This window comes from Stenella coeruleoalba (genome assembly GCF_951394435.1).
Source record: "Stenella coeruleoalba genome assembly, chromosome: 13".
Classification (NCBI taxonomy): Eukaryota; Metazoa; Chordata; class Mammalia; order Artiodactyla; family Delphinidae; genus Stenella; species Stenella coeruleoalba.
Window position 1 is genome coordinate 1,346,865 of NC_137159.1, and position 15,209 is coordinate 1,362,073.

The 15,209-nt window shown below is 43.0% G+C and overlaps 1 protein-coding gene across 3 annotated transcripts in view; it reads right to left on the reverse strand.

Moving 5' to 3' along the window:
- Positions 1–7,786, reverse strand: part of RGPD4 (RANBP2 like and GRIP domain containing 4) — a 54,396-nt gene extending 46,610 nt beyond the window's left edge. Inside the window, exons 1-4 of one of the 3 annotated variants that reach the window (XM_079940580.1) lie at positions 7,521–7,786; positions 2,702–2,769; positions 1,297–1,408; positions 639–791 (exon numbers count right to left, since the gene is read on the reverse strand). In XM_079940580.1, coding sequence (XP_079796706.1) covers positions 639–791; positions 1,297–1,408; positions 2,702–2,769; positions 7,521–7,592 — 405 coding nt within the window. In that variant the 5' untranslated portion in view covers positions 7,593–7,786. The remainder of the gene's footprint in view (positions 1–638; positions 792–1,296; positions 1,409–2,701; positions 2,770–7,520) is intronic. The other 2 variants (XM_079940578.1, XM_079940579.1) reach the window with 2 other exon arrangements.
- Between the last annotated feature and the right edge of the window lie 7,423 nt (positions 7,787–15,209).

Genomic DNA, 15,209 nt, shown 5'->3' on the forward strand with positions numbered 1-15,209 from the left:
TAACTTTTGCTTGAAAACCTCACTATCCCATAACACAGTCCTTTCCAAATTTAGATAACAGTTCTTTAAAAACCTTATAACTCTGAACTGCCACCCTATGGGTAATTTTCACCCAATGAAGCAAAAATTTCATATCAGATAGAAGTCAGTTTAATTTTAGCTCCACCATCTAGCTAACAAACCGTAAAATCCCTAAAACATTAATCATTCCAAAGGGTAAATGAAATGCCATGTGTGAAGCAAACTCGTACCTAATGAAAAAGCATATTGTGATAATGTATGTACTGTGAAATGGCTTCCACAATAAGTTAACGTCCATCACCTCACCCAGCTACAAATTACTTTCTCTTGTGATGAAAACTTTTAAGACCCCCTCTCAGCAACTTTCAAATGCACAGTGCAGTACTGTTCCCTATAGTCACAAGCTGTACTTCACATCCCCAGAACTTATTTATCTTATAACTGAAGGTTTGTACCCCTGTGACCCCCTTCACCCATTTCCCACACTCCCCATCCCCACACACACCGGTTTAAAGGTTACTACTGAAATCATTTAAACTCCAAATATTAGAAATAGCTGTGTCTTAAGTTTTCCCCAACTGCTTTTATTATATGCTTTCTTTTGCTTAATTTTTTACCTTTAGTTTATAAATTGCAGGACTTCCTGGAAAAAGTTTAGCTGCTCTTTCAACCCAGTATTTAGCTCTTCCATCACTAACATCATTTTTACAGAGCAATTCTGCAATCTTCAACACAAGATCTTTTTGTGTTGGGTTTAATTCCACTGAACGCTGATATCAAAAAAGAATTAAGAAATTAGTAGGATTCCTAAAGTCCATACACTCATACACAAGAATTAAAAATTTATCAAGTGACTCTATTAAAACTCTATTTCTAAATGACAGCATGTTATTTCAAGGCTATTAAAGTGTCTGCAAGTTTTCTGAAGATGAATTAAAAAAAATTATCTTTTTATTTGGTAAACGCAAAAAAGAAAAGGAAGAGAGGGAGGGAACCACACACATAAGAACAGCATTTCTGATCATGGTAAACTTGAAATTTATAGGTGTTAATCTTCTTTTACAATCGCTAATCTCTTAATGATAAAATACAGCATTCTTTGGGCTAAGAACTTCAAAATCTGTTTCAAGCTGTTTCACTTAATAGTACGATGATACCAGTGCTTGTTTTCAAGACATCCATAAAATATATGTGAATTATTTATTACATAAATTAACCTGGGCATTATGTGTGTTTGGCTATGCGAAGGCTATGTTTTAATCTTATATAGTTTACCTTGTAACATTCAACTGCTTTCTCTATGTTTTCCTCCACTTCGTAAAGAAGGCCGAGAAATCTGTGAGCTTTGGGATCCCTTTCTTGTACGTTAATGTATGTAGATATATACCTGTTTAAAAATAACAATAATATAAAAACAATCTTTAAATTATCACATTTAGAACTGCATTTAACTGCTGAGAGAATATCTTAAGCCAAGCAACCACTAAACTAATTTATATTGTTATTCTAATTCTTGACTACCACTATTTAAAGTAGAATATGCAGATAACTGAAAAGCATCCACAGATAGAAATAATACTTAAACACAAACACATGTACAAAGTTGACAACATACTCATTTTACCATTAAATGGTACATTTACCAAATTTTTTTTTCTAGTGTTACCCATTCTTAAGAAATGAACACATAAATTACCTTTTTTCTATTATTACACTTTGGGAATAGCACTAAGTTTTGCACAGACATTAGAAAGTGATTACAATAAATCTTTAAACTATCATAATGCAAAACACTAAAGAGCAACAATTTCCAAATAACAACTAAGAGAACGTATTCACCTTTTAAACAAGAAAATAACATCTAACGGGACTGTACCCAGCTAAAACAGCAAAGAAGAAAAATCACTCACTACACCACCAAATGCCGGTGACTTCCATTCTCTAACTCAAGTGACAACTAAAAATAAGCATATTCTAGGTCCAGTGAATGTTATCACAGGAGATATTAGACCAAAGATCAACACTGGAGGAAAAAGTGTCATATTAATAAGGAACAGGGTTATTTAACAGGCCCAATGCTGCCAGTTAAATAAAGGCGCTAACACTTTCCTTATCAGAATTTTCATCTTCCCGTCAATGCCTTTAATAGCCTGCCTCCCCCAGAATTTCCAGCTTTAAGTCACTATAAATCAGGAAATCAGACCACCAAGCTTCTTGGCTCTATGGTGAGACAAAGCCTCACACGATCACCTATCCAGTCAATTAAAGATCTTTTACACAAGCTATTCTCCTGCCCAGGAATTAGTTTAATTTTGTATTCATTGCCATTTTTTTCCAGCTGATAAAAGTAGCAGATATCTAAACAGGAAGAAATTAAGATATAGGCATGGTTCTCTTTTATTCTAACCCAGAACAATCTTTAGCGAAAATTTAATGCCAAACGATTTCTTGCCCTGGGTGTAAATAAGCAGCAGACATGCAGAAAGTATCATTCTAGACTCAACCTGCAGATGGAATCCAGACTAGTTCTTATCACCAATCTGAGTGATGAATCCCTTATTTCCAGGACATACTTAGGAAGAACTGCTAAAAAAACGTGTATTTATCCATGTCAAAGAAGAACATGAAGTTAAAGCACCGGTTTTAGAAAATTAAGGCATGTTTACAGTTTGGTACTTACTTTTTAGCAAGATCATATTCTTTAGCTTCGTAATACAGCTTTGCAAAATAGAATCCTTTCATTGACTTCTAAAAAAAATTGAGAACTCTTTTATTTATCATATTTTGAATTCTGCATATTTTTCACAAGAGCTAAAATCTGTCCTAGCAAGGTTAATATTAATATATTTGATTTTTGTTCACTTAAAAGATTAAAAAAAAAACTGCCTGTAGAAATGCACATGTTCTAAAAGTCCTGAGTCCATGTTTTCTAATTTTCATGAAACAAAAAAATTAATTTAAGAACATCAAGACAAGATGACATCAGAAATTAAGAATTTATATCAGCAAGAAACCTTAGAAACCGTGTGGTGCCCCTCTCACTTTACAGATAAGTAAACAGACAGAAGCCCACTTTTCTAGGGGAGGAGAGGTATACGACAGACTTCACTTCTCCTGCCGTGTGTAAGCCTTTATGCGGAGAGTACCAAAGTACTTCAGACCCATTAAGGCACTGGGGATTCCCTGGTCCAGTTACTGACCGCTCCACAGATCATTATTCTACACTCAAGGAGCTAAAGAGGCAGAAATAAAAATTGAACTCTTCTGGTAATAATCCAAGTCCACACCCTGGCTCTTTTATTTCTATAAGCTCCAAAGTCCAGCCTGCTGAGACACACCAGATGATGTTACACACATGTGACAGAAGTACACAGCCATCAAGCATCTTATTTTTGAAAGCTATATAAGGACACAAAAACAAAAATCAACATATACTAAGTGAAAAAGCAGCCTACAAAGCAATGTTTTCTTTTATTGATTTTATTCCTAAATATACAGGTGTTAGATTTGTTTGCTGTGCCTGCTATTCACCAGGCGCCATTCTGGGCACTGGGGAATGGGCAGGAAATTAAGTCTCTGTCTTCATGCACAAAGGCTGCAGTTCAGGAAGCGTGACAAGCACAGAGGCAGGAGAGAGTGCTATTTTACAGTATTTCACCAATTATGTACAGTGCCCTGCATCTTCACAAGGCTACAATCAGATTCAGCCCATGAAGCACAGGCACCCTAACGCTGTGCCTGTCCAACTGGCAAAGCCCCAGGAGTCGGTCCTAAGTCCTCTTCCCTCTCAGAGCATCTCATCTGGGATACATAATCCATCTCACCCATGACTACGCTGACTCTCAAATGTGTATCTCTGGCTCTCAGCTCTCCTGAGCTCTACACTTATGTGTAAAATATTAAGACCCGTCAGTTCTACCTTCTGTGTTACCTCAATCCATCCATTTTTCTGCATCTCTACTGCTACTACCGAAGTACAAGCCTGCTATGATCTCTCTCTGGGACTACCAAAACGACTAATTCCTTCCTGTTTCCCTCCCAAAATTAATTCGCCAAAACATAAGACAAACCACACTGTGCCTTTCTTTAAAATTCAAAATCCTTTTACGGCTTTCATTACATTTTGAAGATACCCATATTTCTCACCAAAGACTAGCATGACGTGGCACCTGCCCAGCTCTACAACTTTACTTCATCTGCCCCTTGCATACTATGGTCTAGCCTGTGACTAAAACCAGAATGCATCTCTCCAACTGGGGCAGCCGTGGGGAGTCTCACTGCTTAATTTAAACAAAGGCAATTGTAGGTATTGATGTGATGTGATTTCTGCCCAGTACATTCAATGTCAGGGTAAAGAAATTCAATGAAGGTAGTAAATAAACGGCAGAGTAACTATGAGTCTCTTAAGGTAGTCAGATGCCTTATCATCTAATTAGAGATTTACGAATTAACGACCAAGATTCTCACTAACCTAGTCAAACAACAGCTAAGGGGCAATGACTTGAAAGGATCGACTGACAAGGAGGACCATGTTAAGCACGACTCACGTCTGGCACATAAACAGATATGAAAAGTAGAGTGAGTGGAAAGCCCTCAGTACCACTCACCTCCCTCCCCTCTACACCTTGGGGAGGCAGAGCTGGGTCCAGTACACCTGCCAAAAGCATAACCCAAGTATATCCATCACATTAAAAGTGCAAAAGAAATAAACCACAAGATCATCTCAAATGCCACCAAAAGAAAAAAGCATGTGACAATATCCAACACCCGGGCTTCCCTGGTGGCACAGTGGATAAGAATCCACCTGCCAACGCAGGGGACACAGGTTTGAGCCCTGGTCCGGGAAGATCCCACATGCCGCAGAGCAAATAGGCCCGTGCGCCACAACTGCTGAGCCTGCGCTCTAGAGCCCGCGAGCCACAACTACTGAGCCCGCGTGCCTAGAGCCCGCGCTCCGCAACAAGAGAAGCCACCGCAATGAGAAGCCCACATACCGCAACAAAGAGTAGCCCCCGCTCGCTGCAACTACAGAAAGCCCGCACGCAACAACGAAGACCCAATGCAGCCAAAAATAAATAAATAAAATTTTTTTAAAAAAAGGAATACATCGTAGGAAATTAAACCAACCAAAAAAATAGAGCAATTATTATTTACTCTAGGAAAAATAAAACTACACAATAAAGGTGACTCGAATGCAAAAATATTTACCTTACCGTAATTATATAAACACTAGATATTCACTTAACTAAAATTTACAAGAACAGAACTGAAAAAAGGAGGGGAAAAGTAAATACATCTGTGGACCGGTCTGGAGGAGAGGTGAAAGCCAGCAGAAAGTGTCTAAAATGAGGAAAAGGAGATAAAGAAATAAAAGTACAGTCGACCCTTGAACAAAGCAAGGGTTAGGGGCACTGACCCTCTACCCAGTTCAAGATCCACATACACATACAGTCGGCCCTCTGTATACACACTCGGTTCCTCCATACCCAAGTTTCCACATCCTAAGATTCAACCAACCGTGGATCGCATAGTACTCTAGCACATATTTATTGAAAATAAACCCACATTTAAGTGGACCTGTGCTGTTCAAACCCGTGTTGTTCAAGGGTCAACTGTACATATGTATGTTATTCAGAAGTATGAAACGCAGATGTTAAGGGTAGAACAAACACCTAAGAGCTGTCAAGTTGCCTCTAAGGAGCAGGAAATCAGGGGTGTGGAATAAAAAGCCAACTAGACAGAAAACTAGGAAAACTAAATAGAAGCCATCTGGAAAAAAAACTGAAGAAACGTTAAGTGACATTTTCAACAAGAACAAAAACAGATGTAAAGGAGTAGAAAATGGCAGAACAAAAGATGAGGTGAACAAATGAAAGCACACTGGAAGCCTGGGAAGATGGGAGACTATGGACCCATCACAGCACCTAGAACTTGGGACATCCTAGAAAGCCTGGTCTGTTCACACATGGCCAGTCTCTGCCAAACTGGGTACCAAGTAGATACCAATCTCTTCCTACTCTTCACAGCTGCTGTCTCTGCTCACTCCACCATCTCCCTCCCAACCTGTCCACAGCACCCTGTTTTGTCATTTCACTGAGACCCAAGTTTACAGAATTACTGTCACATGTTCCAAAGTTACGCACTTGCTAGTCAATATTCCACTTTAGAAGGCCCCAGGTTCTAAAATCAATGATTTCTCCTTGTCTGAAGAAAAACATCTGCTCAAAACACTCTTTATAAATGTGAAAGAGGTGAGAGTAATAACCAACCCGTAAAGTTTTGTCCCCACCCTTATTTATTTGACAGAAAAGTTCCTTAGTTCAGAGAACATTCTAACTCCTGTCTAGACAGTGGTTCTTACTCTTTTGAGACCCAGGGTCCCCACTTAGAATTTCATAAAAGCTCTCAACTTGCTTTAGAAAAAAAAGGTACACCGTTTTCAGGGGTACAGAAACGTTCAGTGAGGTTCCGGCTCAGGCTCTGGTCCCACATTTGCATTCACGAGTACGCCAGCAGTTGGGAATTACAGTCTGTGTGTGAGCACCTGGTCCCCTCCTCCGGAGGGATGGGCTGTCCGCCACTCCACTGGTCCTAAGAGAAACTAAGCCACACCCACTGCCAATCCTGCCGAGCCACCTGGGTCCCCAGGACAAGTAGCTTTCATCTCTCCAGGTCTCAACATCCACAGGGTCGTCGGCAGTAACACCACACACACCTAGAACGTGGCTAAAGACACAATTACGGTGCCATTATATTCCTGACTGTCGCTCAGTTTTCGGTTTTCAACTTCCTCGTGCATCTTTATTCGCTTAGGCCCCTGCCCAGAACACCTTGAACGACCGTCCCTCTAACAGCCACATCCTAGGGCTCACCAAACGCGCCGAGCACTGCCCTCAACGTTTAACAAAGACCCTCCTAAAGCTCCTGTCAGTACCCTAACGCCGCCCTACTGCTGAAGTAAGCTACACTGACCTCAAACCCCACAGCGTGTGCGGGGCAGAGCTGCATTCGACCCCGGACAGCGACCAGGGATCCGACCAGCGACTGGCGGATCCACGGTGCACCCAGCTCGCTATCTGCCTCCAAGGAGGAAAAGTACCCCGAGAGGCGTCGCCGGAAGGCCACAAAATCTGCCCCGGACACAAGGCCCGGGAGGAAATTCAGACCCCACCAGGGCTCCGCTGAAAAACAAAATGCCGGTAAAAGCAACTGTGAGGAGCGGCGGGGTGTGAGGGGCGGCAGGGCGGCCGGGCCTCGGCGCGGAGCCCGGGCCGTGGGCGCAGCGGGGCCGCCTCCCTGGCCGCCCGGGCGCCGGGGACGAGGAGGAGAGGAAGTGGAGGAGAAAAAAAAGAAGGAGAAGGAAGAGAAAGCGCCAACGCCGCCGCCCGCCCCGCCGTCTCCCCGCCCCCCGGCCGCCGGCCGCCGGCCGCGCCTCAGCGCGAACCATGGCGCCGCCGCCCACGGGCCCGCCTGGAGGCCGCGCGCCCCGGCCCGCTCACCTCCCGGAGAGACGGGGCGGAGCCCTGCACCGAGGCGATATACCGCTCCACGTCGGCCTTGTTGCGCCTCATAGCGCCGCCGACCAGGGTTCGCGCGCGGGACGCCAGCGCCTAGGCCGCAGCGGCTGCGGTCTCGGGAGCGCGGCGCCCAAAGGTCCGTGACGCAGCGCCGTCGCCGGCGAGAGCCCGACTCGCCGGCGAGAGCCCGACGCGCCTGCGAGTGTGCGTGCGTGCGTGTCGCGTCAGCCCTGTGCGCCGCGCAGGCCCGTGGGCGCCGGCGCGCGGAGGTGACTGCGCTTGCGCGACGCGGAAATGAGAAGCTCGCGGGCTGTGTGACGCGGCAGAAAGTGCATAGCGACTACGTGGGCCGCGAGAAGCAACGTCCGTGAATAGCCCGCCCCACAGGCGCTGGAGGCGGACGGGGTGTATCCGGTGCTGACGTCACTCTTCGGCGCCAGTCGTGTGCGTCAAAGTGCTCGTTTTTGGAATTTGAATTTTTAGGTCTTAGCTTAAAACAAGTTTCATAAAATGTTTTCAGTAGGTTTTAGGATTAAAAAGATCACATCCGTGTATACAGGGAGTTTAGAATTTATGGTTATGGATAATTTTGATCCTTTTTTTAATAGACTTAAAACAGTTTTATCCAACACATGGAACTAACCTGGCCTCTTACAGCCTATCCTTTTTGATTTTTCAATTTTTCCAAATTTTCCACAATGAGCAATTATTGCCTTTATAAAGAGGGAAAATAAAACAGAACATTCTGGTTCTGTTTTATTTCAATCGTATTGGATGTGAATAAGGGTGGCTGGTTTGGAAGAGCCCACCTTGGGCAGTTGATCTTCCTAGTATTGGGTGGGCCAAAAGTGCCTTCCGTTTTTTAAGTAAAAATAAAAGACACATTTTTCGTTTTCGCCAAGAACTACATTGAACAACGTATTCACCCTTTTGTTCCACTACCTTCTGCCATTTTTCAGGCAACTTCGTAATCCCATCTTACCAAAACTTTTTATCTTTTTGAGCAAAGAACTGTTCCAGGTGCCTTTTACAGTCTTTCAGGGAACTGAATTTTTTTCCATTAAGAGAATTTTCTAAAGACCGAAATCAATGGAAACCCCTAGGCGCAATGTCTGGTGAATATGGTAGATGAATCAGAACTTCCCAGCCAAGCTGTAACAGTTTTTTTTATTTTGCCTGGTCATCAGAGAAACACGCAGTCTTGCGTTATCCTGATGGAAGATTATGTGTTTTCTGTTGACTAATCCGGACACTTTTCGGCGAGTGCTGTTTTCAGTTGGTCTACTTGGGAGCAGTACTTGTTGGAATTAATTGTTTGGTTTTCCGGAAGAAGCTCATAATAGAGGACTCCCTTCCAATCCCACTATAGACACAACACCACCTTCTTTGAATGAAAACTGGCCTTTGGTGTGGTTGGTCATGGTTCATTTTGCTTGCCCCACAATCTCTTCCGTTCCACATTGTTGTACATATCCACTTTTCATCGCCCATCGCAATCGGTTTTAAAAATGGAACCTTTTTATTTATGTTTCAGTAGAGAATCACGTGTGAAAATATGGTCAAGGTTTTTTTCGCTTAACTTACGTGGAACCCAAACATCAAAGCGATTCACATAACCAAGCTGGTGCAAACGATTGTCAACGCTTGATTTGGATATTTTGAGTATGTCGGCTATCTCCCGCGTGGTATAACATTGATTGTTCTTAATTATTGTTTCGATTTGATCGCCATCAACTTGAACTGGTCTACCTGACCGTGGAGCATCGTTCAACGAGAGATCTCCAGCACGAAACTTCACAAACCACTTCTGACACGTTTGATCAGTCACAGCACCTTGTCCATACACTGCACAAATCCTTTTTTGCAATTCGGTTGTGTGTGTGCGTGTGTGTTTTCTGGTTGTGTTTTTACCTTTCTTGAAATAATAGAGCATAATATGCCGAAAATGCTTTTTTCCTTCCATCTTCAATATTAAAATGGCTACACAAAAATTAACCAATTTTGATGTCTTTTTTTAAATGCACGCTGATATGACAGCTGTCACATACAGTCTAACAAAATTGTTTCGAATGAAGTTAAAGACCACTAAGTGCTGCTAGAGGCACCTTATGGAAAAAACCAAACTAACTTTTGGCCCACCCAGTAATTGCCCCAGGTCCCAGCTAATGATAGCTTATCAAGGGAGTGGTGAGGGGCCTGCCCCTCTACTGGTTTCCCTGGTAACTAATGAGCCCACCTGAAGTCAATTCCCCTATAACTGGTAATCTCTCTTTCCCCGAGGAAGTGGAGACGCCACCCTGTCCTGCCCTCGGTCCACTGCACACAGTGGGGTGTTGCTCCAGGATCTTGCTTCAGACGTGTAAGCTCCCCCATCCATTAAACTATGGATGTCTCTGTTGCTGACTCCGGGCTCTTCTGTCTTGAAGCTGGGCAAGCACAGGGCTTGTAGGCCTGCGGGGTGCAGCCCAGCAGCTTCACATGTATTGACTCGTTTGATGCTTCCAACAACTTCGTGAAGGTAATGTTGTTTGTTATTATGCTCAAGTCGACAGATAAGGAAATCAAAGGAGTGGACAGGAAAGCAACTTTGCCAAGCACACCTGGTAAAATTACTACCTTTAATCTGTTTTACGAGAATATATTGAAAAGGAGTAAGCCAAAGAAAAAACCTTGAGGCACTCAAGAGGCTTTTCTTAAATACATTTATTAAGCTTTGAAACTTCAGTTTTCTCCAAATGGGAGGATGAGTCTGTCCTGCTGGGCTTTAAAAATAGACATTCTTCTCCAGGAAGATGTCCATCCTAGCCCACATCTTTTCCCAGCATGGACCAGATCCATCCCAACTTGTTCTCACAAGTAATTATCCTTCCCCCAAATCACACAGCTAACTGTAATGTTCTCTCCGAGGACCACCTTACCGGTGGGATGGATTCCACTCTAATGGCTGCATCACTCATGTTGATGCATTACAAATTTAATTCAAATGAGAGTTGAATCCATAGAAATATCACTTATGACGTCTTTCATCAGCCACAGTTTTACCTGATTAATCTGAGTCCTCAACTTCTGAATTAATTGAACTGACAGGCATCCAGCATTGATGCTGATCAAATCAGGAGCTTTTTCATCTCCTCAAGTCCACCTGTCCTCTGCGGCGGCTTATCATCCCTGGCAGACACCTTGTCTTTCATGTAATCACGTGACTCTTTCTTCAGAATCACTCATGCCGTCAGTTCATCCCATCATTTTCTCAGCACTCTTATTTTGTACGATTCCACAGTAATCCTAAACTACTCGTAGGTAGCACTGGGAATATTCTCATGACATTTTTTTTGTTTTTCTCTTTATTTTTTTCTCATGACTTTTGAACTTAGTAGACACGACGAGGTTAAAATGTTCATAGAGAACCTCAGAAACAGGAGGAACCAACAGGACTGCACGTTGCCACCGATGCTATCTTTTGTTCTTGGACATAATTAAGTCTTCATTTAAAAACTTTTGCTTTCATCACATCTGTAAAAATAGAGGCTTTTGTACATGCTACTCTCAATGTCTGTACAAGCTAAACTGCCTTACAGGTGCAGAAATGGACCCTTCACCCATGAGCTGAGGAAGGATTTAGACCTATCACATGATAGCACGACCCTGCCTGGGATCACGCAGGCAGAGCTTGCACAACTCATAAATTAAGAAATGTGTATACACACGTATGTATGTGCATTTGTATGTGTACATCTATATGTGTATACATATAGCTGTATGTATATGCACGCACATGCGTGTTTGTACGTATGTGTCTCTGGAAATTGAAGTCCCTAAATCAGTGCTGTCTAATATAATGTGACCCAACATGGATTTTAAAATTTTCTAGAAGCCACACTTTAAAAAATAAGAAGGAACAGGAGAAATTCATTTGAATAGCCTTTTATTCAACCCAGTATATTTAAAACATAATTTCAGCATGCAATTAATATGAGCAAATTGTTAATAAACTATCTTACATTCTTTTCTTTGTACCAAGCGTTCAAAATCTGATCTGTGGAAATTGAATCTGCGTTTAGATTTCATAAAATTTAGGGTTGAAAAAATAGATTCATATACCCAAGTTGTCCCGAACATACTTAGAAGTTATCAATAATTGAACTGAATAGCAAGTTTTAAATTTTAAATTAATTAATTACAATTAATTTAAAAATCCAGTTCCTCAGGAGGACCAGCTACATTTCAAGTGTTCAGTTGCCATGTGTGTCTGGTGTGTTGGATGGCAAAGCTCTCATAGTTCTATTGACGTTGAACTTAGAAAGGAAAGAGTTGTGTTGGAAAATAGATACTACTTGTAGCAGTCAGTGTGGCTGACAGAAAACCCAAAAACTACAGCATCCCAGAAGCTAAAACACAGAGCTTTAAGGAGAGAATAATCAACAGTGTAAAATGCTGCAAAAAGATCAGGAATGATGACTGAGGAAAACTCTTTAGACTTGTTTCCTATAAGTTGATTTTTGAAAGAAATGGTGCAGGCAAAAAGCAGCCTGCAAACGGTTGAGGGATTAGGTGGTGAAGAAATGAACGCACCTAAGTGATGATTACTGTCTTTTTATTAGGGAAAACTGACGTTGGTATTCTTTGGTAGATAATCACATAGAACAATTGCCCATTGTGGGGTGTATAGTTTCATGAATTTTAAGGCATGCATAGATTCATGTAATGACTACCACAGTCGGGATACAGAACAACTCCATCATTCCCCAAACTGACTCACACGACTGCTTTAGAATCACACCCTCCCAGCACTGATCACTCCCCACACTATAGTTTTGTCTTCTCAAGAATGTCTTATGGATGGAATCATACTGTGTGTTTTCATACTGGCTTTGTTCACTCAGCATAATGCCTTTGAAATTCATCCAAGTTTTTGCATCCTCAATAGTTCATTCTTTTTCATTGCTGAGTAACATTCCACAGGTGAGCGGACCACAGGGTTCTCCATTGACCAGTTGTAGGGCATGTGGGTTGTTGCCAGTTTCTGGTGGTCGTGAAGAGAGCTGCTGTAAACATTTTTTTATCAGTTTTTTCTTCAATGAACACAAGTTTTCATTTCTCTAGGGCAAGGGTTTGCAAACTATGGCCGTTGTGTGGACTGGCTGCCTGTTTTTTTTTTTTAATAAATTAATTTAGTTGTTTTTGGCTGCGTTGGGTCTTCGTTGCTGCGTGCTGGCTTTCTCTCATTGCGGTGAGCGGGGGCTACTCTTCGTTGCGGTGCGCGGGCTTCTTATTGTGGTGGCTTCTCTTGTTGTGGAGCACGGGCTCTAGGCGCGCGGGCTTCAGTGGTTGTGGCACGCAGGCTCAGTAGTTGTGGCTCGTGGGCTCTAGAGCGGAGACTCAGTAGTTGTGGCGCACGGGCTTAGTTGCTCCGCGGCATGTGGGATCTTCCCGGATCAGGGCTCGAACCCATGTCCCCTGCGTTGGCAGGCAGATTCTTAACAACTGTGCCACCAGGGAAGTCCCTGGCTGCCTGTTTTTGCAAATAAAATTTTTCTGCAACACGAGCATGCCCATTCGTTTATGTGGTGTCTTATGGCTGTTTGTGCTGTGAGAGTTGAGTAGTTAGTTGTGACTGAGACCTATGTCCTACAAGCCTAAAATATTTACTCTCTGGCCCTTTAAGGAAAACTTTGCTTATAAGTCCTCTAAAGAAAGACTCAGGCCTCCGAGCCAGAGTCTCGCCCAAGCCTCTCACCTCCTTCGTGCCACCTCCTTGCCTTTCCGGCATCCACCTCTCCCACGCCCTCTTCTCTGTGTGCCTCAGTCTCCTGCCGGAAGAAATGGGTTGAGCCCCAAGGAGGCTGAGGAGGGATGGGGGAGGGCCTGGGGTGGGTTCTGCCCACTGCCCCAAGCCATAGGGGCTCTAGCCAGGGCCTAGGAGAGGAGGGCGCTGGCTCGGGGCGCGGGGGTGGGTAGCTGCCCCCATTACTGCTGCTGCTGTCTTGCCGTAGCCACCTGCCCCGTCCCCTCCCTCTTTCCCACTGCTGTCCATGGTGAGGAGGGAGGTGCAGTCCCCAGTCCTTACCCCGCGGGGCTGTGTTACTTGGTTTTTAAACGACTAGTTGGGATAAAATCCTCAAGAAATAAAACTTCCAGTGGATTAAAAAAGAAAAAGACGGAGGAGTGGACTGTCAGGTCCTCTAGTGGGTGCTCTGTACAGCTTTACGAGAGGCTGCCAAGCTGACAGAGTGGCCGCCTCAGTGCTGCGTTCCCGTCAGAAGTACAGCGCCCTTGTCAGCACTTGGTATTGCCAGGATTTTGTAATTTAAGCCATTCTAAAAAGCGTGTAGCAGAATTTGTCATGGTTCTGTTCTAGCCCCTCACAGGTAATATTGCTGGACATTTTTTCATAGGCATATTTGCCAGCCATGTATCTTGTTTGGTAAACTCTGTGTTTTACTTGTTGCCCATATTTTAATCCGGTTGTTTGTTGTGATGAGATAAAATCTACATTTTAAGGCAGAACAAGAAAATTTAAACATCAAGTTCTCTGTCTGTGTCCCCTGGGCTTTCCCCCTCCCTCCCTAATGAGCAGTGCGCATCTGCATTACACATTAACCAGACCTCCTCAAAGATGGGAGTGGCTGCTCGAAGGTAAAGAGCTTTCCTTTTTCCTTTCTTCTGAGCTAGCAATGTGACTTCTTGAAAGAATCGCGCTCTTTCCCAGCTCTGCAGGGGGTCATGGTGACTTGCACCTGGGCTTTGTGAACTTTATGCAAAATAAGTAAGTCATTGTGATTTACGATCCTTTGTCTTGAAAACTGTTTAGGACTGTGCCTTCGACATCTAACAGGTAGAACAGTTCTCAGATCTTCCGAGAGTCGGCTTCCCAGGTTATAATCCTCAGTTTGGCTCGAAAAAAATTCCTTTTTTTCCTTCTTACCTTGATTGTTAATTGAATTTTCATCAACAGTTGTCTCACTGTTGAGTTTTGAGCGGACTCGAGGTATTCTGACTGCAAGTCCTCTGTCAGACATGTAACTGGGAAACATTCTCTCCTAGTCTGTAGTTTATTTCATTCTCTCAACAGTGTCTTCCACAAGGCAGACATGTTTTGATTTGGATAAAGTGCAGCTTATCAATTCTTTGTTTTCCGAATCATGCTTTTGCTGCCCCATCTAAGGCCTTAGGACCCCTGGTCATGAAGGTTTTCTTCTGTCTTACGCCTTATATTTAGAGGTAGGACCCACTTTCAGTTAATTTTTTCACTAAGTGGAAGGTTTTTGTCCAGAGCCTTTGTGCCTATGGATGTCTAATTGCTATAGCAGTATCCTTTTCCATTAAATTGCTATGGCCCCTCTATAGAAATCAAATGACCATGTTAGCGTCTGTGTCTGGACTCTCCCTTTTGTTTCACTGATTTATGCATCGAACTTTTTACAGATACCTCACTGTCTCGATTGCTGCAGCTTTATATATGCCTTAAAATCAAGTAGTGTGATTCTTCCAACTTGACACTTCTTTGTCAGAATTGTTATGTTCTAGTTCCTTTGCCTTTCCACATCCATTCTACAATCACATTTTCTGTATCTATAAAATATTCTGCAGGAACTTGATTGTAGACGTGTTTAATCTGTAGATTAGGGCAGAGAGCATCACCATCTCTACCATGTCTTCCAGTCCACTGCA